The sequence below is a fragment of the Hemitrygon akajei genome, chromosome 16, assembly GCF_048418815.1.
Source record: "Hemitrygon akajei chromosome 16, sHemAka1.3, whole genome shotgun sequence".
Taxonomy (NCBI): Eukaryota; Metazoa; Chordata; class Chondrichthyes; order Myliobatiformes; family Dasyatidae; genus Hemitrygon; species Hemitrygon akajei.
In genome coordinates, this window is record NC_133139.1 from 1,864,157 (window position 1) to 1,891,666 (window position 27,510).

Below are 27,510 nucleotides of genomic sequence, written 5' to 3' on the forward strand. Positions count from 1 at the left end.
AGAGGGGTGGGACAATGAGGACAGGCTGGAAGGTGATAGGTGAAGCCGGGTGGGTTGGGAAGGAGGGAAGATTAAGTAAGGATCTGGGGGGTGATAAATGGAAAGGACAAAGGGCTGGAAATGAAGGAATTTGATGGGAGAGGAAAGTAGACCATGGGAGAAAGGGAAGAAGGAGGGGCACCAGGGGGATATGACCTCAGTTTATTGCAGGTTCCTTGCCCATGTTCTGTAGCGGCGGAGGCTCAGGGATTGAGAAAAGGACGAGTGTCCATGGGTGATTGGTGTTCGGCATGGAATGTGTTCTTGTTGTGCCACCCTAGGAATGAAGGCAGAGTGATTGTTGCATTTGGAATGAGCTGCCCTGGGCAGGGCATTGCTAGTGTTGGAAAGAGGCCTTTACACTAATAAAATACTGTACTTTCCCAAAATCACCTTAAAATTATGCCCTACGTACTGATCATTTCCACCCAGGGAAAAGGTGCAGCTTCCCACTGGATCTACGCCTCTCCAAGTTTGTCGTCATCTGACTGTACATATGAAACAACATTCCTCTGGACCACACAGTGGGCGGGGGATGGGCTATATCACACACAGAACATAAACCAAAATATTACCATAAATAATTTAATAAAATATTATTCAAAATACATGCAGCACAGGTAAACAGTAAACAGCTGGTTGTCCCAGTGACAGGACCTCGGTGGTGGCAGGGTATTCATTAGTCTCACAGCCTGAGGGAAGAAGCTGTTTCCCAGTCTGGCAGTCCTAGTCCTGATGCTCCTGTACCTCCTTCCTGATGCTAGTGGGTCAGTAAGATTGTGGGATGGGTGGTAGGTATCCTTAACAATGCTTTGGGCCCTTTGTTTGCAACACTGCTGGTAAATGTCACAAATAATGGGTGGGAAAGAGACCCTGGCGTTCCTCTTGGCAGCTTTTACTGTTTTCTGTAGGGTTTTGCAGTCCAATGTCCTGCAGCTTCTGTACCACACAATGATGCGGCCAGACAGGACACTGTCAATGGTGCTCTTGTAGAAAGTTGTTAGAATGGGAACAGAAAGCCTTGCACACCTCTTAGCATCTTATGCACCTCTATCAAGTCACTTCTCATCCTCCTTCACTCCAGACAGAAAATCCCTAGCTTGCTCAGCCTTTCCTCAAAAGACATGCTCTCTAATCCAAGCAGCATCCTAGTAAATTTCCTCTGCACCCTCTCTAAAGCTTCCACATCCTTCCTATAATGAGGTACCCAGAACTGAACACAATAATATTCCACGTGTGGTCTAACCAGGGTTTTATAGAGCTGTAACATTACTCTGTGACTCTTGAACTCAGTCTCCTAACTGATGAAGGCCAATACACCATACATCATCATAGCTACCCTCTCGACTAGTGACTATGACTCCAGACTATCATTCACCCTGTAGTCTGCCTTCAATTTCAACCTCCAAAAGTGCATCACTTCACACTACGCTAGATTGACCTCTCAGCCTAACAGTTCAGGCAGCACCCATGGAAAGAGAAGTGGAATTAACTCTCCTGTCCATCCCTCTTGCCTTTGTTTTCCCTTATCTCTCTGCCCCCATTATCTCCCCACCCCAATGACCTGCCATCACCCAAACATTCCTCGCTCTGGTTCCCCACCTCATGCCCTGTATTCCATGATCTACTCTCCTCTTCTGTCAGATTCAATCTCCTTCAGCCTTTTGTCTCTTTAACTACCAGCTTCTCACATCATTCCCATTCTCCCCCCTCCCACCTGCCCACCTATCCATCCCTCTTCCCCCCCCCCACCTTGATTCACCCATCTCCCACCAGATCATGCTCTTTCCTCTCCTTTCATTCTGGCTTCTGCCCATTTTCTTTCCAGTTCTGATGAAAGGGTTTGGCCTAAAACATAGACTGTAGAAAATTTCCATTATGTACGGTGGAGAGGATTCTGACTGATTGTATCGCATGCAGGCACCTCCCAGTCTCCACCTGGCACCCGCCATTCATTCCAGACTCGTGACCTGCAGCCTATTTAACCCCATTCTGATTGATTGCATCACATGCAGGCACCTCCCAGTCTCCACCCGGCTGATAGGATTTCCTGCCATTCATTCTAGACTCGTCACCTGCAGCCTATTTAACTCCAGTTCTCATCTACAGTCCTGTTCACTCATCAAACCAGCCAGCCTCAACCAATTGCTTCTTGCTTTCAGTCTCCCTGCCTGGTGAGTGCAATGCACAGATTCATCACAGCCTCAAGCAGTGTAATCAGACAAAACATGACATCAAGTCACAGAAACTTTGTAACTCAATCACAAATTTTTAAGGAGCACTCTAAAGCACCAAGTTCCAAAGATCAGGGCGAGGCCAGACCTCCAGTATTCCTGACAACTACAATTGTGAGAAGTGCATCCAACTGCAGCTTCTAACAATCCGCATTAAGGAATTGGAGCTGGAACTGGATGAATTCTGGATCATTCGGGAGGCTGAAGGGGTGATCAATTGGACATACAGAGAGGTAGTTACACCCAAGGTGCAGGACACAGGAAACTGGGTGAGTGTCAGGAAGGGGAAAGGGGTTAAGGAGCCAGTGCAGAGTACCCCTGTGGCTACCCCCATCAACAACAGGTATACCTCGGGAGAAAGGGGGTGTCAGTTATCTAACAGAGGTTGGATCTCTGGCACTGAGTCTGCCTCTGAAACTCAAGCTCAGAAGGCATGAGGGGAGAAAAGGCATGTTGTGGTGATAGGGGATTCATTAGTTAGAGGAATGGATAGGAGGTTCTGTGAGTAAGATTCCTGGATGGTATGTTACCACCCGGTTGCCAGGACCTGGGACATCTTGGATCGAGTCCTCAGCATTCTTAAGTGGGAAGGTGAACAACCAGAAGTCGTGGTCCATGACATGGGTAGGATGAGTGAAAAGGTTCTGCATAGAGAGTTAGATGCTAAGTTAAAAGGCACAACTTCCAGGGTTGTGATCTCAGGATTGCTATCCATGCCACGTGCTAGTGAGGCCAGAACTAGGAAGATTATACAGTTTAATATGTGGCTAAGGAGTTGGTTAGGAGGGAGGACAGAAGCTTTTTGGATCATTGGGCTCTCTTCCAGGGAAAGTGGGAAATGCACAGAAGGGATGGTTTGCATCTGAACTGGAGGAGGACTTTACTTTCATTTTAAGAGGCTGGTCTGGTGCAATGACATGATTACATAAGGATTACTAGCATGCAACACACACAAAATGCTGGCGGAACACAGCAGGCCTGGCAGCATCTATAAGGAGAAGCACTGTCGACGTTTCAGGCCGAGACAAAACGTCAACAGTGCTTCTCCTTATAGATGCTGCCTGGCCTGCTGTGTTCCACCAGCATTTTGTGTGTGTTGTTTGAATTTCCAGCATCTGCAGATTTCCTCGTGTTTGATTATTAGCACGCTTTGTGTTTAAGTTTTGGAGTTCAATAAAATATGTTACCGGTTTCATTAAACATAAAACGTCTCAACACTCTCAGAATGCTGGAGGAACTCTTTCAGCCAGGCAGCATCTATGGAAAAGAGCACAGTCGATGTTTCTGCAGGAATGTCGAAGGGTTTCGGCCTCAAAATAGAGGGGCGTAGCCAGAGAGTGGTGAATCTGTGGAATTCTTTGCCACGGGGGTGGTGTGTGTGTGTGTGTGTGTATGTGTGTGTGTGTGTGTGTGTGTGTGTTTGTGTGTGAGAGTGAGTGTGTGTGTGTGAGTGAGTGTGTGTGTGTGTGTGTGTGTATGAGTGTGTGTGTGTGTGTGTGTGTATATGAGTGTGAGTGAGTGTGTGTTTGTGTGTGAGTGAGTGTGTGTGTGTGTGTGAGTGAGTGTGTGTGTGTGTTTGTGTGTGTGTAACATTAGATTGAGTACTGCAAAGAGAGCAAAAAAAAATTACAAATATAATGAAAAATAATGGGTTCATTGTCCAGTCAGAAATCTGATGGCGCAGGGTAAGAAGCTTTTGCTGAAAAGTTGAGTACGTTGCTTCAGGTTCCTGTACCTCCTCTCTGATGGTAGCAATGAGAAGAGGGCTTCTCCTGCATGACGGGGGTCCTTAATGATGGATATCACCTTCGGGCAGAAAGTGAAGTTTGGCTGGTCTCAAGTTTAGCGAGGGCAGGATACTGGTAAAGTGCTAGAACGGTAGAGGGCTAGCGCAGCCCAGACGCTCTGTGTTGACCCCAGTGGGTTGCTGACAGAGCTGCGGTCCCCGCCGTGTTTCTTGCATTGCTGCATCTACTGGCTTCGGTGTAGTGAGCCATCAGAGAGTTGCCCGTGGTGATGCATGTTTATTGATCTCAGACATTACCTTGCTTTACGATGAGGAATGAACTACAATTCCCAGAATGCGTAGCGAGACGTAAGAACGCATTGTCGGTTACCGTTGCAAAGCAGCACGCCATTGGATGAACCGCTGGCGCGAGGTGACCAATAGGCGGCTGCTGAGGCCTTGCTGCGCCTGGTGAAGCCTGAGGATCTACTGCAGTTATGAATTTCGTGCGGGCGGTGGGGCGACGCAGGTAGGGTGGCCGGAGCGGTTCCGTCCCGGAGAGTCTAATCCACTCAAATTGGAGATCAAATGTAGAAAGACTGTAGGCTGTTAATGCAAGACCCTCAACAAGGGATCTTTGGGTCCATGTTCATAGCTCGTCGAAAGGGGCTACACAGATCGATAGGCTGGTAAAGGCGGTATGGCATGGCTGTCCTTTACTAGTCAAGGAACTGGGAGTTATGTTGTAGCTCTATAAAAATTCTGGTTAGGTCGCATCTGGATTATTGCCTTTAATTCTGGTCGCCCCATTATAGGAGGAATTCGGGGCTTTGGAGAGGGTGCAGAAGAGGTTGGACAGAATTGTGTTGTTTTCTCCAACTACGGCTGGGCAGAAACCTCATAGGAGAAGCAAAATATCTAATATCAGTAGATTTGTTTTTGGTATGGGGTGGGGTGTAAGTTAAAAACAGTTGTGCGAGGCAAGTTTGTTTTTACACGGTGGTTGGTGCCCGGAATGTGCTGCTGGGATGGTGGTGGAGGTATATATGTTAGAGGGGTTCGTGAAAGAGGTTCTTAGCTAGGCACATGAATGTGCAGAGAATGGTAGGATAAGCATATGGCATAGGCCGAAGGGAATCGTCAGACGTTTAATTAGTTTGACACAACGTTGTGGGCCAGTAACTATCTTCCTGTGCTATACTCTTCCATGTTCTACTGCTAAGTACGCCGAGATACAGTGAAGAGCATTTGTTAGCCTACCACCCAGACAGATCATGCCATACATAAGTTGGTTGTCCATCGAATCCAACAATGGCAGGAGACCTGTGCTGGAGAGTTTTTAAAGTGGAAAGGCTGTTGCACTGGGGCAGCTCCACACCCTCAACCTTGGAAGTTTGGGTCCAGTAGTATGAGTAGTTGTTACAGACTAGGGTCTTCCTTCTTTGCAGTGGATGACCATGACTTCTGTGCCTTGTCATGCCATTCGCTCTCCACGGGGCATTGCAGAATTGCCTTCCTGGCCATTGGATCCCACTGTAGATCTCATTCCCCCCGTCTGCTTTAGCTGGCTTTGCATGCTAAGACAAGCATGTCCCTATCTCACCAGGTTAAGAGGCCCAGCAGCTATGCTCACCCTGTTTAGACTGACTGTTGAACGGTATGCCGGGGTGTGGCTGCTGTCACATGCAAACAGCAGGTGAGAGCTGAGTGTCCAGTGGGGACCAAAAGCTGCCCAACATGTACACAACAAGCCCTTCTCCAGAGCTGCTACCCTCCCTGGATACCCGATACACCCCCATAAACACATTGAGGCATGAGAAAGCAGGATGTTGAATATAGTTTATTCAGTTTCAGAGAAAGTGCTGGCAGACAAAAAGTGTACAAGGGTGACGATCAAGAGTTCAACATTCAGCATATGAGAGAGTCTGATAACAGTGAGATAGAAGCTGGCCTTAAGCCTGGTGCTCTATACTTTCAAGCTTTTTTTCTTTTGCCTGACAGGTGATGGAGGAGTGGGTGGAGAGATATAAATGCCTGGGATGTGAAGGGTGGTTGACTGTGGAGTCTTTGACTTGATTCTGAGGTAGTGTCTGTGGAAGGAGGAAGGTGGATGGTCTCACGCAGACGGCACTACCTTCATTGTCCTGGGAGACTGCAAAGTGCTCAGAGGATAGGTGAGATACTCCTTGTCCAGCTTGCATTCGGCCTTGTTATGATGCACAGTGATTGTGGAGGGGCGGTCAAAGTGATGGAAGATTGGAAACCCAGGGTCGTCCTTGAGTGCTGAATGCAGATCTCAAGAATCAACTTTATTCGCCGTATACATTTACATGTATTAGGAATTTGCTGTGGTGTGTTTGTTAGGGCGTAACATGCAGTAAACAACAACATTCAACAGTTATGAAAATGATGGAAATTGCGTCTTGTACTTTGTTAGTAGAAATAAATACAGACTATCTTCTAAGTGGGGAGAAAATCTGAGATGCAAAGGGACTTGGGAGAACACCCCAAAGATTAACTTGCAGGTCAAGTCAAGGGTGAGGAAGGCAAATGCAATGTTAGCATTCATTTCAAGAGGTCTAGAAAGAGCAGGGATGTGATGGTGAGGCTTTCTAAGGCATTGGTGGAGCCTCACCTTGAGTATTGTGAACAGTTTTGGGCCCCTCATCTTAGAAAAGATGTGCTGACATTGGAGAGGGTCCAGAGGAGGTTCACAAGGATGATTCCAGGAATGAAAGGGTTATCATACGAGGAACGTTTGCTGGCTCTGGGACTGTACTCGCTGGAATTCAGGAGGATGAGGGGGGGTTCTCATTGAAACCTTTTGAATGCTGAAAGGTCTGGACAGAGTAGATGTGTAAAGGGTGTTTCCCATGGTGGGAGAGTCTAGGCACAGCCTCAGGAAGAAGGGTATCCATTTAAAAATAGAGATGCTGAGAAATTTCTTTAATCGAAGGCTGGTAAATATGTGGAATTTGTTGCCACATGCAACTATGGTAGCCAGGTCATTGGGTGTATTTAAAGCAAAGATTGATAGGTTTTTGATTGGACATGGTGTCAAGGGTTACGGGGAGAAAGCCAGGAACTGAGATTGAGGAGGGGGGAGAAAACAGATCAGCCATGATTGAATGGCAGAGCAGACTCGATGGGTCAAATGGCCTAATTCTGCTCTTGTGTCTTAAGGTCTTGTAGGGAATAATATAAAATAGTGTTAGAAGTACAGAGATGGAATAATGTGTGTGTTTAAAATGGCACTGGTGAATCTCAGCAACTTCTTGCTTGTGGCTAATGAAACAAAGAAAACAACTAAGTAACCACTCTTCCTGGTAAACGATCATCACAAACAATAGCCTGTAACTTCTTTTCCGGCTTAGAGGCAATTCAATATTAGAGGCAGTGGGCTCGTCTCCAAGAGCACTGGGCTGAATCGGAAAGGTCGGGTACAGGCCAAATCAAAGCGGAGAGTGTATCAAAGTGACTGAACCCAATGTTCAGACGATGGTTTAGGTGCGAGGCCAGGTTGGAAAAAGTCAGGGTATTGGCACCCGAAGCGAGAAAGGGGCCGGTTCAGCTTGCTGCTCTGCAACATTTACTTGGCTTTGCACTGAACCAGGGGTCTGTGGATGAACTCTCTTTGTGGACTTCAGTTCAGAATTATTTGCTTGCGTTTATCGTTTGCATCATTCATTTTTTTCTCTCTCTGCAAATTGAGTGTTTGACTAGCAAACACAAGGAAATCTGCAGATGCTGGAAATTCAAACAACACACACAAAATGCTGGTGGAACACAGCAGGCCAGGCAGCATCTATAAGGAGAAGCAGTGTCGACGTTTCGGGCCAAGACCCTTCGTCCTGACATATTACAGGCCTTTTGGCCCAAAATGTTGTGGCAACCATGTTACCTACTCTAGAAAGTGCCTAGAATTGCCCTACCGCATGGCATCTATTTTTCTAAGCTCCATGTACCTATCTAAAAGTTTCTTAAAAGACCCTATTGTATCCGCCTCTACCACTGATGCTGGAAGTGCATTCCACATACCCACCACTCCCTGTGCAATAAAAACTTGCCTCTGACAACTGTGCCCCTTCGTGTTAGCTATTTCAGCCTTGGGAAAAAGCCTCTGGCTATCCACACGATCAGTGCTTCTCATTATCTTATACACCTCTATCAGGTTATCTCTCATCCTCCGTCACTCCAAGGAGAAAAGGCCAAGTTCACTCAACCTATTCTCATAAGGTATGCTCCCCAATCTAGGCAACATCCTTGTAAATCTCCTCTTCACCCTTTCTATAGTTTCCACATTCTTCCTGTAGTGAGGCAACGAGAACTGAACACAGTACTCCAAGTGGGGTCTAACTAAACTCCTATATAGCTTTAACATTACCTCACAGCTCTTGACCTCAATCCAACGGTTGATGAAGGTCATCACACCATATGACTTCCTAACAACACTGTCAACCTGCGCAGCAGCTTTATGTCCTATGGATACAGACCCCAAGATCTCTCAGATCCTCCCCACTGCCAAGAGTCTTACCATTAATATTATATTCTGTCTTCAAATTTGACCTACCAAAATGAACCACTTCATACATATCTGGGTTGAACTCCGTCTGCCACTTCTCAGTCCAGTTCTGCATCCTATCAATGTCCCACTGTAACTTCTGACAACCCTCCCCAGGGGTGTCAAACTCATTTTAGGTCACGGGCCGGATTGAGCAAAATGCAGCTTCATGCGGGCCGGATTAGTCGGACGCGTGCGAACGCAGCTTTCGTTGCCTCCGTTTTTTCAGCCTGCTCTCATGTGTCTCAGTCTCTGCTATAACTACAAAGTGTTTCACTTTACAAATTCTGTTTCTTATGAAGAAGACTGCAGAATAAACACTAAAAACCCTGAAAACCTGGTACCTGAATAAACTCAGCAATAGCCATATCATACGCCATAGGCGCTTCGATTACTGGGGCCAGCTTTAATAGTAATTAGATATTATCTCGCGGGCCAAAGATAATTCCACCGCGGGCCAGATTTGGCCCACAGGCCTTGAGTTTGATATATATGCTCCAGACTATCCACAACACCTCCAATTTTTGTGTCTTCAGCAAACTTACTAACCCACCTTCTACTTCCTCATTCAGGTCATTTATAAAAATCACAAAGAGGTGTGGTACCAGAGCAGATCCCTGTGGAACACCACTGGTCACTGTACTCCATGCAGAATTCGAACCATCTACAACCACCCTTTGCCTACTGTGAGCAAGCCAATTCTGGATCCACAAAGCAAGATCTCCTTGGATTCCATGCCTCCTTACTTTCTGAAGGAGCCTTGATGGGGAATCTTATCAAATAACTTACTGAAATCCATATACACTACATCCACTGTTCTACCTTAATCAATGTGTTTTGTTACCTACTCAAAGAATTCAGTTAGGCTGTTAAGGCATGACCTGCCCTTGACAAAGCCATGCTGACTATCGCTAATCAAATTATGTCTCTCCAAATGCTCATAAATCCTGCCTATTAGGATCTTCTCCAACGACTTGCCCACCACTGAATGTATACATACCTTTAATAATAAATGTACTTTGAATTATAAATAGTGGTTTCAAGTGTTTACAAGTGTTGTGGAAGTCTGGAGAGTTGTCAGAAGTTACAGTGGGATATCGATAGGATGCACACAACTGGGCTGAGAAGTGGCAGATGGAGTTCAATCCAGATAAGTATGAAGTGATTCATTTTGGTAGGTCAAATTTGGTAACAGAGACCCAAAACAGGAACTGATAAAGTGTCTCAGTCTAAAACATTGACTCCATAAATGCTGCCTGACCTGTTGAGTTCCGCCAGCATTTTAAGTATGTTACTCTGGATTTCCAGCATCTGCAGAATCTTTTGTTTTTATAATTAGAATGGTTGATCAGATTAACTGCTGGGGGGGGAGCTTTAAGATGGTGTGAAATGTTTTAACACATTTAAAGCTTTTAAGATGGTCTCTGCTGTGCAATCACGCAGCGTTTGTCTGGTTTCCACACCGGGAGCACCAAAGGCGGGGTACTAGACAGGAAGGAGCCGATGTGATTGAGGACATTTTGTGTCCCTGGATGTGAAGAGGTGATGGGATGGATGCTGCTCTTCCCCTGTTGTGTGGAACATGGCTGGGAGGGTTAGATGGAAGGGTGGACCAATGAATGCCATGGAGTATATGGAGGGTGTGTCCTGTGGCAGAAGTTCTGAAGGATGATCCGTTGAATAAGGAGGCTGCTGTAGGGAAAATGAAAATTAAGGAAATCCTATCCTTGGACAACTTCACTCGCCTCAACACTGAATTGATTTCACAACCTATGGCCTCACTTTTAAAGACTCTTCAACTCATGTTCTCAATAATATTTAATATTTATTTGTTCTTTTTGTATTTACAGTTTATCATCTGGTTGTGCATCTGTTTTTGTGTGTAGTTTTTCACTGATTCTATTGTTTTTCTTTGTATTTACTTTGCCTTTTACAGAATGAATCCCAGGGTAGTATATTATGAAATATACATAGTTTGATAAATTTACATGGAACTTTGCTCTATCCAGATGGAGGGGACATCAGAGTAGAGGAGTGGTGACTCAGGACTGCTTCCCTGTGAACAGAATGCTGTCGGTTCCTTGGTGGGTGGAGGTTAGTGGGGTAGGCAATTCTGTCTGTAGTCTCCATCGGCCAGTGTAGATGAGGGGCACGTGAAGGTTACAGGGAAATTCCGGAGAACATGACTAGGTTTGTGAAGTCTGCATTAGCAAACCTTGGATCATGGATCCAGGGTACTTGACAGCAGGAATAGCTGGAGTTAAGCGTGAGTGGACATCTGCTGAAGTGAGGAAGCACAGTACAGACCGTCGTTCATTTACAGTAGCTGATGAGTATGCGGCACAGTAACCTACAGGGCTGTGCTCAGGTTCTGGATTGAGGCTTTGAGTCTGAAGCTCCTTTTGGTTAGCATGAACCTGATTGGCCAAATGGCCTTCTCTTGAGCTGTAGGATCTCTAATGCTTCACGTTTTGCCTGGATGGAAGAGACATGGAGAAGATGTTTCCTATAGAGAGGGAGTCTAGGACCAGATGGCACAGCCTCTAAATAGAGAGACGTCCATTTAGAGCAGAGATGAAGAGGGAGGGTGGTGAATCTGTGGAATTCATTACCACAGATTGCTATGGAGGCCAGGTCACTGAGTATATTTAAAGTGGAATTTGATAGGTTCTTGATTAGTGAGGGTGTCAGGTTATAGGGAGAAGGCAGAAGAATGGGGTTAAGGGGGAAAATAAATCTGCTGTGATGTAATGGTGGAGCAGACTTGATGTGCTGAATGGTCTAATTCTGTTCCTATGGTCTTGTCAGCACAGAACCCTTCCTGATGTTTGCTGTCTCTGTTGCTTTCTTTAGGTGGTACTCAGGGCAGTACTTGATCCCTGCTACACCAGCCGGTCCCAGCCAACGCCAGGTCTGTAGATCTGCACTGTTGCGGCCCAAGGGCTTCCTGACGTTGTGGCCCGCTGCAGGTCTGCGAGCAGAGGTAGCTGGCTGCCTCAGCGCCTGGTTCTTCCCGTGGAGTCAGCAACAGGTGCGGATGAAGAAAAGGGGGACTGAGTACCAGCCGAAGATCATCAAGCGGCTACGGACACACGGCTGGCTGAAGCGGATCAGCACTCGTGGTGGCATCGAGGTCATCCTGCGCAGGATGCTGAAGGGGAGGAAATCACTGACGCACTGACAGTGATGGGGAATTCAACTTGGGAATGGACAAGCTGTCTCTGCTCTCTGACCATAGCTGTACATACTGTAATAAAGATAGTGGGTTAAAGAGCTGCTCTGTAGCTCAAGATTCACGATTGTTTAGTTTATTTTCTGTACGCAAATGTAAAGGAGAACAAAATAATTGTTACTCTAGATCTGATGCAGTGGAAAGAAACTCAATAAGATGAAGGATACAATATAAACAATTATTATAAATGCATAAGATAGCTTATATACATTGATTGTATGTCCATAAGGTGACATTGGACATATGAGTGTCTGTACATAAGGTGACTCTGACAGGAAATTATAAAGTAGTGGTGGTTGGGGGGTGTGGAATGTAGTCTTCAGAATGTGGGAGGAAACAGGAACAGCCAGTGGAAATCTACATTGTCACGGAGAGAACATACAAACTCTTTACAGGCAGTGGCAGAAATGGAATCTGAGTCACTAGCACTGTAGTGTTATGCTAACTGCTACACTAGCATGCCGCCCTAATTGTGAAATGGTTCCCTGTCACGTCCAGTGAGTATCAGGCATTGTGGCTGAGTGAAACGGAGAAAGGAAAAGCCTGAGCACCTGGCTATGATCCTGATGTTGGTCTGCTGTTTGCTGGTGGGTACTCTGGTGTAATTGTGGCAGGGAGGAGCTGGGATCTGACAGTCCACCCATTATATCAGTTCACAAACTGTAGAGCAGGCACTGTGTTTGGTTGTCCACAAACCATCCAAACTTCCAAGTCTGCTCTGCATTCATTACAACACAACTAAACTCCTAGTCGCAGAGCCTGTTCCTGCTCTAGCCCTATGAACAATGTCTAACTCCTAAATATATATTTAATGATTTTCCTTCAACTACATTGTGGTAGAAATTTCCACAGTTCACCAGGTAGGAACATGAGTTATTGAAGTTCTCTCAATGCTTGTCTTGTTTAAAACAATTTTTCCAGTTGATCAGAGCAAGTGTTGAAAGAGCCAAACATGTTTTAGAGAAACAGTCTCTTAGTGGATGTTCCAAAGTGCTAATTCACATCTAGGAAGTGATGCAAACAATGACTGCCAACCTGAAAGGGTCAATTTATTCCAGTCTTTGTACAATTGTCACTTCTCAGTCCACATCAGTAAATTACCTCCAACTAACTTTGCTTTGTCCTTGTTGACTGTGCGTATGTTACCAAATGCCTTCTGAAAAACCATTTAGATCACATTCCCCTTTGATCTTCCAGCAGTTCAGTCTAATGTGTTTTTTTCTGTAAATCCACGCTGACTTTGCTGTTACCCACAAGTGTTTCATTTTCTTCTTAAACCCATCATGCTACTGACAGCAGCTTGCCAGAGTCCTCACTCCTGGGCCAAGAGAAGGTGGATCGGCCCTGTGGCTTCCGGTTTCACCACATGTCTTCATGTGTCTTCTAGGCAATGATTCCTTCTCTCCCAGAGATGTGGTCTTTGGAGTTTCTGTTGACATTTCTGTAGCACTGGATTTTTACGGGATGGGGTTGCTAGACCCATGCCCAAATTGCCTCCTTTTATAGCCAGGCTTGACACTGTTCACGGTGGAGTTCATGCCCAGCCCTCCTTTCACAGTGGGGTTAGGGGCTGTCCACGGTAGAGTTACAATGGTCAATATAATTCTATTACTCTAGAATTATATTTTCCCCACATTAGGCCAACAGGTGAATAGCTCCTTACTTCCTCTCTTCCTCTTCAATAATGCTTCACATTTGCTGCCTTCAAACTGCATGAACCATTCCAGAAACTAAACTCTGGAAGTGAGACCCAGCATATCTCTGTCTCTGAGGGCACTTTTGAGATGTACATCATCAGGTCCTTGGGATTTATCGTCTTTCAGGCTCACCTACATCTCTGTTACTATTTTTGAACTCTTGCTAATTCCCTTCATTATCCTTCTTGTTAGACTCTTGGACCTCTCATGCCAATGGCAGATTTTTTTTTACCTTCTGTGTAGAAAAATGTGAAAGTAATTGTTGAATTCTGCTGTGGTTTGCTTATTTCCCATGTACTTTCTCCTGCCTGTCTACAAGGGTCCAATAGTTGTCCTCACTATCCTTTCCATGTACATACAAAGGCTGGGGAGAGGGACACAGCTTTTGCCTCAAGTATTGTCCCTCCCAAGACCTGCTCCTCCAGAGACAACACTGAGGTATTTGGATAGCTCCACTCTTATCACCCCAGAGTAAAATTTATTTATGACATGTATATCCAAATATCGTGAAATGCTTCAGAATCAGGTTTATTATCACTGACATATGCTGTGATATATGTTTTGTGGCAGTAGTAAATTGCAATACATGATTTTTTAACCAAGTTATAATAATTAAATATATTTAAAATTTTTATTAAGTTAGTAATGCAAAAAGAGAGAGAGCAAAAATAAATACTGAGATAGTGTTCAGGAGTTCATTGTATATTCACAAATCTGATGGCAGAGGAGAAGAAGCTGTTCCTGAAGCATTGAGTTTGTGTCTTCACCTTGATGGTAACAATGAGCAGAGGGCATCATTTGTGTTAACCAACACAACAGGATGTCCTGGGGCCAGACCACAAGTGTTGCCACACATTTCAGAAGTAAGAGCATGCCCACAATCCTTGGCAGAACAACACTGAACAAAACAGTAAAGGGGAACCATTTTGCTTCCTCTCACCCACACACATGGACAGGCCTCCAGGCTCCACACAGGAATTCACAGTGTAATTTCATCATTGTGTTCACATGAAGTAATAGTGTGGAAGCTAAGTTACCCCACCAGACCTTCACCAGAGTTCTTGACATTTGCAGCAAAGGAGAATATGAACCATGGAAGAGGGAACTGACCCTCTTTCAAACTTCCCACTCAGGGTAGAGTTGAACACCTCATTTAATGTATTTTCTCAGCAGCAGCATTCTGACATTCATTTTGAGAGGACTAGAATATAAAAGCAAGGATGTAAAGATGCTGAGACTATAAGGCGTTAGTCAGACCGCACTTGGAGTACTATGAGCAGTGTTGGGCCCCTTATCCAAGAAAAGATGTACTGGTATTGGAGACGGTCCAGAAGAGGTTCACGAGAATGATTCCAGGAATGAAAGGGTTAAAGTTTGAGTGTTGGCTCTGAGCCCGTACTGGCTGGAATTCAGAAGAATGTGAAATCCTATCAAATATTGAAAGGCCTAGATAGAGTGGATATAGAGAAGATTTTTTTTAATGAGTGATTCTAGGTGGAGAGGACACAGTGCCAGAACAGAGGGACAACCCTTTAGATCAAAGATGAGGAATTTCTTTAGCCAGAGTGGTGAATCTGGAATTCTTTGCCACAGTGGCTGTGAGGGTCCAGCCATTTGGTATATTTAAAGCAGAGATTGAGAAGTTCTTGATTTGTCGGCATTAAAGGTTGCAGGGAGAGGGCAGAAGAATGGGGTTGAGAGAGATAATAAATCAGCAAGATGGAATGGCAGAGCAGACAATGGGCCAAATCACCTAATTCTGCTCCTTTGTCTTGTGGACAGTGTAGCACTCCCTCAGTCATACAGTCAGTATTAAATGGCAGCCCAGGACAAGACTTCAACCCACAACTGCATCGGACTCTCAGTGTGTTAACTCTAGGCAATTCCAATCGACCCTGACGGATTGGGTTGGGATTTAAAAATTAGCTTTATTTGTCACGTGCTCATCAAAGCATACAGTGAAATGCATCATTGACATCAAATCAAGGTATATTGTGAGGGCGGCTTGTAAGGGTCACCACACTCTGGTGCCAACATAGAATGCCTACAGCTTACTAACCTTTGGAATGTGGGAGGAAACCCACATAGTCACGGGAAGAATGCACAAACTCCTTACACACAGCAAAAGGAATTGATCCCTGATTGGTGATTGCAGGCACTGTAAAGTGTTGTGCTAACCATAGTGCCACTGTACTGCCCCAGTTGGCTCTTGTTTGGACTACATCACTTTTCATTCACCCCAAGGACCAATGATCTGATGTTCAGAGTGTACATTCCCTCCTGGACATGAAAAATGTCTTCCTGTTTCTGGAGAAGAATGTGTTTATTAACTTGGTTTAATGTACTGCTGGAAGAGTTAACAGAAATGATGGAGAATTCAGGCAAATTCCATCTAGCACCTCCTGATCACTGCAGACCTGGCTCAGATGATCTTTCTGCAGCCTTAGTCCATTAGATGGAAGCTGGCTCTTCAGAGACTCTGGCAGACAGTGAAATAAACCTGGAGACAGAGCCTTGGCAATGGAGCCAACTGTTTATGCCCACGGTGAGGCAGCAGTAGCGAATGAAATATATCACTCTATTGTCTGTCTAAAGGTTGTCACAGAGATCAGAAATCCTGCAGCATACTTAATGTCAGTCTGCTAACAACTATATTCCCCATTAGTCTACATCCCTGTAACAGTTCCTTTGCCTATTGCAGCCAGTGCTTCTATTATAATACTCTTCCCCATTTTAACTCTTATCTCCATTACTACCCTATTCCCTGTTACAGTCTCTGTCGCTGTTATTGCCCTTTTGCCTATAACAACCAAACTCCATAAGACATAGCAGAATTAGGCTATTTGGCCCATTGAGTCTGTTCCACCATTCAATCATGGCTGATCCTTTTTTCCCATCCTCAACCTCACTCTCCATCCTTCTCCCTGTAATATTTGATGCCATGGCCAATCAAGAACTGATCAAGCTCTGCCTTAAATACACCCAATGACCTGGCCTCCACAGCTCCCTGTGGTAATAAATTCCACAAATTCACCACCCTCTGGCTTAAGAAATTTCTCCACATCTCTATCCTGAGGCTGTGCCCTCTTGTCCTAGACTTCCCCACCACATCCTTTTCACATCTACTCTGTCTAGGCCTTTCAACATTTGAAAGGTTTCAATGAGATCCTCTCATTCTTCTAAATTCCAACAGGTACAGAGCCATCAAACGTTCTTTGTATGTTAACTCTTTCATTCCTTGTAAACCTTCCCTGAACCCTCTACAATGCCAGCACATCTTTTCTTAGATGAAGAGCCCAAAACTGTTCACAATACATACTCAAGGTGAGACCTCACCAGTACCTTATAAAGCCTCAGCATCATATTCTTGCTCTTGTATTCTAGACCTCTTGAAATGAATGCTAACATTGCATTTGCCTTCCTCACCAGTGATGCAACCTGCAAGTTAACCTTTAGAATGTTCTGCACAAGGACTCCCAAGTCCCTTTGAATCTCAGAGTTTTAGATTTCCTCCCCAGTTAGAAAATAGTCTGCAGATTTATTTCAACTACCAAAGTGCATGACAATGCATTTTCTAACATTCTATTTCATTTGTCACTCTCTTGCCCATTCTCCTCATCTGTCTAATTCCTTCTGCAGCCCAGCTGCTTCCTCAACACTATCTGTTCCTTGACCAATCTTCGAATCATCTGTAAACTTGGCAACAAATCTATCTAATCCATTATCTAAATCATTTATATACAGCATAAAAAAAAGTGGTCCCAACACCAACCCCTGCAGCACACCACTAGTCACTGGCAGCCAACTGGGCAGGGATCCTTTTATTCCCACTTGCTGCTTCCTGTCAATCAGCCAATGTTCTAACCATGCCAATAACTTCCCTGTAATGCCATGGGCTCTTAACTTGGTAAGCAGCCACACATGTGGCACCTTGTCAAAGGCCTTCTGAAAGTCCAAATATACAACATCCACTGCATCTCCTTTATCTATCCTACATGTAATCTCCTCAAAGAGTTCTAACAGGTTTGTCAGGCAAGATTTTTCCTTAAGGAAACCATGTTGAGTTTGTCCTATAGTGTCCTGCATCACCAAGTACTCCATAACTTCATCCTTAACGATGACTCCAATATTTCCCCAACCACTCAAGTCAGGCTAACAGGTCTATAATTTCCTTTCTGCTGCCTTCCTCCTTTCTTAAAGAGTGGAGTGACATTTGCGGTTTTCCAGTCCTCTGGCACCATGCCAAAGTCCAATGATTTTTGAAAGATCATTATCAATGCCTCCACAATCTCTTAACACATCGTCTTTCCAGTACATCTGGCCAAGGTGATTTATCCTTATTCCTTTCAGCTTTTTGAGCACCTTCTCCTTTCTAATAGTAACTACACTCACTTCTCTTCCCTCACACCCTTCAACGTCTGGCACACTGCTCGTATCATCCACAGTGAAGACTTATCACCATCACTACCCTACTCCCTGTTACAGTCTCTGTCGCTGATACAGCCCTGTTACCTAGTACAGCCAATATCTCAATTACAATTCTCTTCCCAATGATAACCCTTATCAACATTACTATCCTATTCTCTATTTTATTCACTCTCCCACATTAGCTCTTTTGCCATACTTTTCCATTATAGACCTCATCCTCATTACAAACCAGTCAAACCAACTGTTCCCAGGACATCTCTTTGCATGAGGAGTCCATTTGAACCTATCCCATCACTGGTTCCCAAAACCATGCAAATCTTTCCTGGCTTAGCTGTGGTGACCAAAGATTTGGTACCACCTATCTGTACTTTTGCTAGTGTTCATCTGTATAGTCCTAACCCTGCCATTCTGTCCTGCAGTCTTGGGAATCTATTTTGAGTCCATTGACAAATAAAGCTAATTTTTATTCCATCGAGTTCCAGCTTCTTTCAGTTACCTGTTTTCCACTGTGTGTTCCAGGAGCAGGTTTAATCTCACCCTGATCTGCTTGCTGCATCCCCTTTCTTCCACAGACTGTGGCTCAATGGCTGCAGCTTCCTTTACTGAATCAGAGGTTGTAAGGACTGAGTCCTTCAACACCAGAATCAGAATCAAGTTTAATATCACCAGCATATGGTGTGCAATTTGTTAATTTAACGACAGCACTACAATGCAATACATGATAAATACGTATAGAAAAAATAATTTGAGCAATTATCTAATAAATATAATTTGCCTAGATTTCATTTTTTTAGATACTTACAGGTTAGGCATTTTTTAAGTACGGTACTTCCTACGTTTCCAAATTTTGTGTCTTCAGATATTTTGGAGAGTTTGTTTGAATTAAACCCTTTTCAAAAAGGGCTTATATCAAAACTTTATAATATAATTATGAAGATACGTTCAGTCCCCCTTGATAAGACCAAAAATGATTGGGAAAGAGAGCTCAATCTTATTATTCCTATTGAGAATTGGGATAGAATTCTTCAATTAGTTAATACATCATCTATATGTGCCAAACATTCATTAATACAATTTAAGGTTGTACATAGGGCCCATATGTCCAAGGATAAATTAGCTCATTTTTATTCTTATATAAACCCTATTTGTGACAGATGTCAATTGGAAATCGCATCTTTAACTCATATGTTTTGGTCATGTCCGCTTTTGAAAAAATATTGGAAAGATATTTTTGATATTATCTCTGCGGTACTGAACATCGATTTACAACCCCATCCTATTACCGCAATTTTTGGTTTACCGATGATGGACTCACTCCATTTATCTCCTTCCGCCTGTCGAATGATTGCTTTTCTCACTTTGATGGCTAGAAGATCTATTTTCTTGAATTGGAAGGAAATTAATCCTCCCACGGTATTTCATTGGCTTTCTCAAACTATGTTATGTTTAAATTTAGAAAAAATTAGAAGTGGTGTATTCGATACTTCTATTAAATTTGAAAAGATATGGAGACCATTTATTCAATATTTTCATATGATGTAATACGACCCTGTGCCAAGCTTATTGGTTTTTTCAGCTTTAATCGTATCTATGTTGAGAGGATCGGAGTTGACGACATTGATGTTTATGTATTCTTGTGAGATACTATAAACAGCCCTTTGTTTCTCTTTTTTTTTAGTTTTTCTTTTTTTTTTTCTTTTTTTGCTTCCTTTTTCCCCCCTTAGATACTAGATTAGTAGGTTAGTCAATTTTGCATATATATTTTTTCTTTTTTTATATTATATATTATGAAATATCTAGATTTACCTTGCTCATATATATACTATATGGTTCATGTTTCGGGAAAACTTATTTATACTGTATTCATTGCTTATGTATTCTTTCATGTGTAATGGGAATTTGTATGTTTGTAATCCCTTTATTAATATATTAATTGTATTTTGTTCATAATATTATTAATACTAATAAAAAGATTGAAAAAGAAAGAAAGAAAAAATAAATCAATTGATTGCAGTAAGTATACAGTGTATATGTATATTAAATAGTTAAATTAAAAATAGTGCAAAAACTGAAAAAAAAAGTGAAGTAGTGTCCATTTAGAAATCGGATGGCAGAGGGGAAGAAGCTGTTCCTGAATCACTGAGTGTGTGCCTTCAGGCTTCTGTACTTCTTTCCTGATTGTAACAATGTGAAGAGGGCATGTACTGGGTGATGAGAGTCCTTAATAATGGATGCCGCCTTTCTGAGACCCTGCTCCTTAAAGACGTCTTGGATACTATGGAGACTAGTACCCATGATAGTACTAATTAATTTTCCAACTTTCTGTAGCTTCTTACGATCCTGTGCAGTAGCGCCCTCCCCCCATAACAAACAGCGATGCAGCCAGTCAGAATGCTCTCCATGGTACATCTGTAGAAATTTTTCAGTGTTGTAGGTGACAAACCAAATGCCCTCAAATTCCTAATGAAATATAGTCACTGTCTTACCTTCTTTATAGCTGCACCGATATTTTGGGCAGGTTAGATCCTCAGAGATATTGACACCCAGGGTCTTGAAATTGCTCACTCTCCGTTTCTGATCCCTCTATGAGGATCAGCTCCTGTTCCCTCATCTTACCCTTTCTGAAGCCCACAATCAGCTCTTTGGTCTTGCTGATGTTGACTGCAAGGTTGCTGCTGCAACACCACTCAACTAGCTGGTATATCTCACTCCTGTATGCCCTTGCATTTCCATCTGAGATTCTACCAACAATGGTTGTATCATCAGCAAATTTATAGATGGAATTTGAGCTATACCAAGCCACACAGTCATAGATATAGGGAGAGTAGAGCAGTGGGCTAAGCACACATCCCCAAGGGGTGCCAGTGTTGATCGTCTGATGTTATTACCAATCAGCACGTATTGGGCTCGTCCAGTTAGCAACTAAAGGATCCAGTTGCAGAGGGAGGTTCAGAGGCCCAGGTTCTGGAGCTTATCAATCAGGACTGTAGGAATGATTATGTTAAACACTGAGCTATAGTCAATGAACACCATCCTGACATAGCTGCATGTACTACCCTTCCCCTTACTAACAGAGCTCTAGCCATGCAGGCATTGTCTTTTGGATGAGATGTCAGCTCTCTCAGATAGGTGCTAAAGATACCACGGTACAATGGGCTGATATTTATGCTTTAACCAGCTTCTTGTGCACTGATATTCTCCCATGGTTTCTGTGTCACAACATTAACACAACTGGAAATGTACCCTGTAAGGTACTTAGATTATTATGTAGTCACAGGGTCCCTGCCCAGCACAGCAGATGGGATTAAACAGTCTTCTCAGGATGAGAACAACATCCGCCACGTTAACATTTACTGCACACACGCTCTTCGAATTCCACCAAACCAGTGGCTGTAGGGTGCATCTGTCACAGATAAAACTTTCCAAAATTGCTCCAACGTCACCACCCAAACTCCCGACCCCTCAACACCCATCATGTTAACATTCACTACACTGACTTGACTTGACTAAGTACTGTATCTTTCCCAGTATAGGGTGATCTTTCTCATTTTAATGGCCTCCTTGCTGACTCAGGTGCTCCACCCTGCTCTGTGCTACACGGCCTCAGGGCGGTCCATCCAGGACAATATCCACTTCATCTGGGTGGCAGCTTTCCGCCTCAGGACCCTGCACAAATACCCCTATACCGACCACCCTCCAAGACGGCCTGCACTGGTGACACAATTTCTCCGCCTGTGACATTGCCTGCAGGAGGATACACGGCTTCCAGAAGCAAGCATCAGCCGTGTCATTTCGCAGAAGCTGCAGCGGGTGTGGGGTTTAGTCACGCCCAGACAGGGTGCTCCTGTGCTGGTATGGGATGATGCTCTGGCTGCCGGGGGACTGGTCTCCATCCTATCACGTTGGGTGTCGAGGAGCTTCGGGGGCATTGTGGGGTCCCATCTAGGCCAACACCTGGTCAGCTGGAATTGCTCATCGGACCTAGGCCTCCAGATACCTCGCGGGAGAGAGTTCCACGTAATTTGAGCCATCTTGTGGGAATGCCCCAGGTGCTCTTCCGTGATGCGCTGAGGCGGTTCTGTCCGGGCTGTTCCTGCACACCTTCCACTTCCTTGCCTTCGTCTGCCGACCAGATTCGCCATGGCAGTCTGTCCCACCATCCGGCGCTGGAGGTGGACCCCAGAGGAGATCTTTTTATGTGGGGGTCCTTTCCCTGTACATTGGGGACCTGGGGTACTGCATAGGGCAGTACCATGCAACAGGTTTTTAAAGTGGGTTCACAGACACCTGGTCCATTTGTCCATTCTGTGACTGAGAGGAGTCAGTGTACCATGCATATATGGAGTGCGAAAGGTTGCAGCCCCTGTTTATGCTAAAGGGGCAGCTCTTTGGGTTTTGGTTACACTTCAGCCCTGCGTTATATATGATATATGGCACCCAGTACGGAAGGGGGTGGGTTGGTCGGAAGATCTACCGGTTTGTTGCTGGGCCTGGTCAAGACGGTCATTCACAAGTCCAGGCGGCAGGCAGTCGAGGACTCTGCCAGGGCCGATTGCCTGCCCTTCTTCTGGGGATACGTTCATGCTGGTTATCCTTGGAGAGAGCATGCCGTCACAATGGCTGCAGTGGGGGATTTCCGGAAATTGTGCCCCCTCCCCTGGGAATTGACTGTTTTAGACAGTAGTAATCATATTTTCATTTGAATTTGTCAACTGCCTTATAAATACTCGATGTTTGCATTTTGAGTTTTTGTGTAAATAAACTTTTGTAGTTTTGTTAAAAAGGAGGGTGGTACTGGGGGAACACTGCACCATGAAAGAGGCTGGACGGAGGGGTTCCACAGAGCCAGAGGCGCAATCCTTTGGATGCTGTGGGCCACCAGATCCTATCTGTTCGGCTGACAGATGCAAAATACTGCTCATGTTATGTTGGTGGAAACATTCACATTTCTCCTTGTACCCTGGGGCCAGCACTTAGTCCTTCACAAACAGATTCGCTGACCTTGCGAACTGTAAATAGATTGACTTTACAATGATCGTGGGTAATTAACATTTCACTGGCTTTGAATCATTTGGAAATCTTGTGGAAAGTGCTATTGAAATGAAAGTCACAAACAAGAGAAAATCTGCAGATGCTGGAAATCCAAACCATTATTTTCTTTAACACAAAGAAGAGCTGGTGTGGATTTCAGCACAATGTTTGTCTTGAAACTTTTCTGCACTTCTATTAAAAAAGAGTTTCTGCAACGCTGAGGCGCTTTTAAGTGATTCTGAACAATGACAACGTTATTCTGAATGTCAGAACAGATTGCAAAGATTCAAAAGAAGCACAGGACATGCTGGCACGTAGAGCTGCTTCAGGAGGGGTTGTGCAGAACTGCAGCAACAGAATAGAGCTGACCTAGTTTTCCGTTTGTTTTCCAAGCGAGCAGTACCTCGGGGTTGCAGCAATTACGCAACGTGCGCACAGGGAAGGCAAGATTAGAAAGACAAACAGGAGACATTATTATTAAAATCAACCCCCCCCCCTTTCCTTTGCGTTCTCATTGTCATGGAGGATTACACCAGAAAAGTTTGTTGTTATTTGGGAGGTTCTGTCTGAGAGTGTTGAACGCATATTCTGCGGGATCATTTAAAAGGGAATTTCAGAATCACGTTTACAAACACAGACCTATGTCGTGAAATTTGTTGTTTTGTGGCAGCAGTACATTGAACTTCAATTAGATAGATAGATAGATAGATAGATAGATAGATAGATAGATAGATAGATAGATAGATAGATAGATAGATAGATAGATAGATAGATAGATAGATACTTTATTCATCCCCATGGGGAAATTCAACATTTTTTCCACTGTATAATTATACTATCAATTATAATAAGAAATATATAGAAAAAAGTGCAAAACAAGAGCAAAAATACTGAGGTAGTGTTCATGGGTTCATTGTTCAGAAATCTGATGGCAGAGTGGATGAAACGTTCCTGAAACGTTGAGTGGCTCCTGAACCTCCTCCTTTATAGCAGCAATGAGAAGAGGGCATGTGGATTCTCAATGATGGATGCCGCCTTTACCAGGCGTTGCATTTTGCAGGCGTTCTCGATGCTGGGAAGGCTAGTGCCCATAATAGAGCTGGCTGAGCTGGTAGGGCAGTGCCAGCCACAGAGGTTTCGCTGGCTGCTTACTCTGCAGAACCTAGCAGCTTTTTCTAATCCTGTGCAATGGCCCCTCCATATGACCAGTTTGCATGCTCTCTACTGTGCATCTATAGAAATTTGCTAAGTCTTTGTTGACACTCCACATCACCTTAAGCTCCTAATAAAATATAGCCACTGGCGTGCCCTCTTTGTAATTGCATCAATATGTTGGGCTCAGGATAGATCTTCTGAGATGTTAGTGATGGAATTACTGCAGTTTTCAGCATCATCCAGATTCTGCCTCTTTAGGAACTCATCCTGATAAATACAGGGGAGGGTTTTGTCTCCACCACCCTCCCTGGCAGTGACTACAGGCCCCAGGCATTGATGAATGCACTCCCATCTCATCCTGAATCAATGAGCAAGTCCATGACTCCTGGTTATTGACTCCTCTGTCCACAGTCACAGCCTTCCTGCTCAAGGTATCCAGAACTCTTCATCTTCTACACCCTCAGCCTCCTCTGTTCTAAGGAAATAACTCCAGCCAAGCTAAATGTTGTAATCAGTTAAACTTCCCTGGACAACAACTGTGGGGAAAGAGCAGGAGACTGAGATGTTTGGAGAATTCTACTGAGAGAAATGGGAAGAACTGCCTTCGTCCCATTGTTCTATCAGTCTAAGTCTGATCAAATTCAGAGTACACTTATTGTCAAAGTATGTATACCAAATGCAACCTTGAGATTTGTCTTCTTGCAGGCAGCCACAAAACAAAGAAATACAATAGAATCTGTGAAAAACCCAACACAACAACCAAAAGACATCCAATGTGCTTAAAAAAAGAACAAATTGTGCAAACAATAAAAATGTAAACAAATAACACATAGAACATGAACTGCAGAGTCCCTGAAAGTGAGGCCACGGAGCCAGTTCAGCACTGAAGTGAGTGAAGCCAGTCCAGGAGCCCGATGGCTGCAGGCCACAGCCACGGAGCAGATGCACGCACCTCAGTTCTGATTTTAACATGAAAGTGGATTGGGAAAACCAGGCCAGTACTGGACCTCAAGAGAGAGAATTTGTAGAATATCTAAGGGATGGCTTTTTAGAACAGCTTGTTGTTAAACCCACTAGGGGATTGGCTGTGCTGGATTGGGTGTTGTGTAATGATCCAGAGGTGATAAGAGAGCTTAAGGTTAAGGAACCCTTAGGGAACAGTGATCACAATATGATCGAGTTCACTTTGAAATTTGAGAAGGAGGAACTAAATTCCACTGTGTCGGTATTTCAGTGGAATAAAGGAAATTACAATGGCATGAGAGGGCAACTGGCAGAAGTTGACTGGAAAGGGACACTAGTAGGAAGGACAGCAGAGCTGAAATGGCTGGAGTTTCTACGAAAAATGAGGTAAGTGTAAGACAGATATATTCCAAATAAGAAGAAATTTTTGAATGGAAGAAGGACACTACTGTGGCTGACAAGTGAACTCAGAGCCAAAGTAAAAGCTAAAGAGAAGCCATACAATGAAGCCAAAGCCTGTGATAGATTCGGGCATTGTACTGGATGGCTGGAAAACTGCAAATGTTACTCTGCTACTTAAGAAGGGTGGGAGGCAGCTGAAAGAAAACTTTAGACCTGTTAGCCTGACATCAGTGGTTGGGAAGTTGTTGGAATCGATTGTCAGGGATGAGATTACGGAGTACCTGGAGGCACATGACAAGATAGGCTAAAGCCAGCATGGTTTCCTGAAAGGAAAGTCCTGCCTGATTAACCTACTGCAATTTTTTTGAGGAACTTACAAGCAGGGTAGACAAAGGAGATGCAGTGGATGTGGTGTACCTGGATTTTCAAAAGGCCTTTGACAAGGTGCTGCACAAGGGCTGCTTAGCAAAGTAAGAGCCCATGGAATTATAGGGAATTTACTAGCATGGGTGGAGCATTGGCTGATCGGGAGAAAACAGAGTGGGAATAAAGGGATCCTATTCTGGCTGGCTGCAGGTTACCAGTGGAGTTCCACAGGGGTCGGTGTTGGGACCACTGCTTTTTACGATCTATGTCAATGATTTGGACTATGGGATTAATGGCTTTGTGGCTAAATTTGTCGATGATACAAAGATAGGTGGAGGAGAGGATAGTGTTGAGGAAACAGAGAGCCTGCAGAGAGACTTAAATAGTTTAGAGGAATGGGCAAAGAAGTGGCAAATGAAATACAATGTTGGAAAGTGTATGGTCATGCACTTTGGTGGAAGAAATAAATGGCAGACTATTGTTTAGATGGGGAGAGAATTCAAAATGCAGAGATGCAAAGGGACTTGGGAGTTCTTGTGCAGGATAGGTTAACCTCCAGGTTGAGTTGGTGGTGAAGAAGATGAATGCAATGTTGGCATTCATTTCCAGAGATATAGAATATAAGAGCAGGGATGTGATGTTGAGGCCCTATAAGGCACTCATAAGACCACAGTTGGAGTATTGTGTGCAGTTTTGGGCTCTTTATTTTAGAAAGGTTGACATTTTAGACATTGGAGAGGGTTCAGAGAAGATTCACGAGAATGATTCCAGGAATGAAAGGGTTACCATATGAGGAATGTTTGGCTGCTCTTGGGCTGTATTCCCTGCAGTTCAGGAGAATGAGGGAGGATCTCATAGAAACATTCCGAATGTTAAAAGGCCTGAACAGATTAGATATGGCAAAGTTGTTTCCCATGGCAGGGGAGTCTAGGACAAGAGAGCACAACTTCAGCATTGAAGGACGTCCATTTAGAACAGAGATGCAGAGAAATTACTTTAGTCAGAGGGTGGTAAATCTGTGGAATTTGTTGCCACAAACATCTGTGGAGGCCAAGTCATTGGGTGCATTTAAGGCAGAGATAGATAGGTTCTTGATTAGCCAGGGCATCAAAGGGTATGGGGAGAAGGCAAGGGAGTGGGGATGACTGGAAGAATTGGATCAGCCCATGACTGAATGGCAGAGCAGACTTGATAGGCTGAATGGCCTACTTCTGCTCCTATATCTTATGGTCTTAAGACTCATGGAGTAGTGAACTGAACACCAGTTCATCCTTCATCATCAACCTCAACACCTTAATCTTTTTAACATAGCTCAGGTAAACTGGCTAAATATTTGTCCGTTTTCTGCTCTCGGGCCTGGGCCCTGCTGCTTCAATCCAGCTTGAAGTCCACACCAGTAATCACTGCCGTGGCCATACCTGCATTCTCAAGAGATGACATATCTTTTAGGAGCAGCAATTTGTAAATCTCAAGAATCATAAAATGTAAACATGTTGCATTTGTATAGTGCCGTCAGCACTAAAAACAGATGTTCACACGAGTTGTGTGTTTTGTTTTGTAACTGTAAAAGATAATCAAAAGAAAAATGTCTGTATGTTCTTTTCTATTTTTAATGAGGCATGCACTTATTACATAGTGACATAATGACGTATGCCATTCACATATTTTTACATAAA

At 44.0% G+C, this 27,510-nt stretch overlaps 2 protein-coding genes across 8 annotated transcripts in view; both read left to right on the plus strand.

Moving 5' to 3' along the window:
• The window catches only part of borcs8 (BLOC-1 related complex subunit 8), a 148,484-nt gene that overhangs the window by 90,088 nt on the left and 30,886 nt on the right, over window positions 1-27,510 (plus strand). The window lies entirely within an intron of this gene.
• Window positions 4,415-11,856, plus strand: mrpl34 (mitochondrial ribosomal protein L34). The gene is made up of 2 exons (XM_073068074.1): window positions 4,415-4,528; window positions 11,414-11,856. The coding sequence occupies exons 1-2, from the start codon at window positions 4,497-4,499 to the stop codon at window positions 11,739-11,741; spliced, it is 360 nt and encodes a 119-aa protein (XP_072924175.1). The 5' UTR covers window positions 4,415-4,496; the 3' UTR covers window positions 11,742-11,856.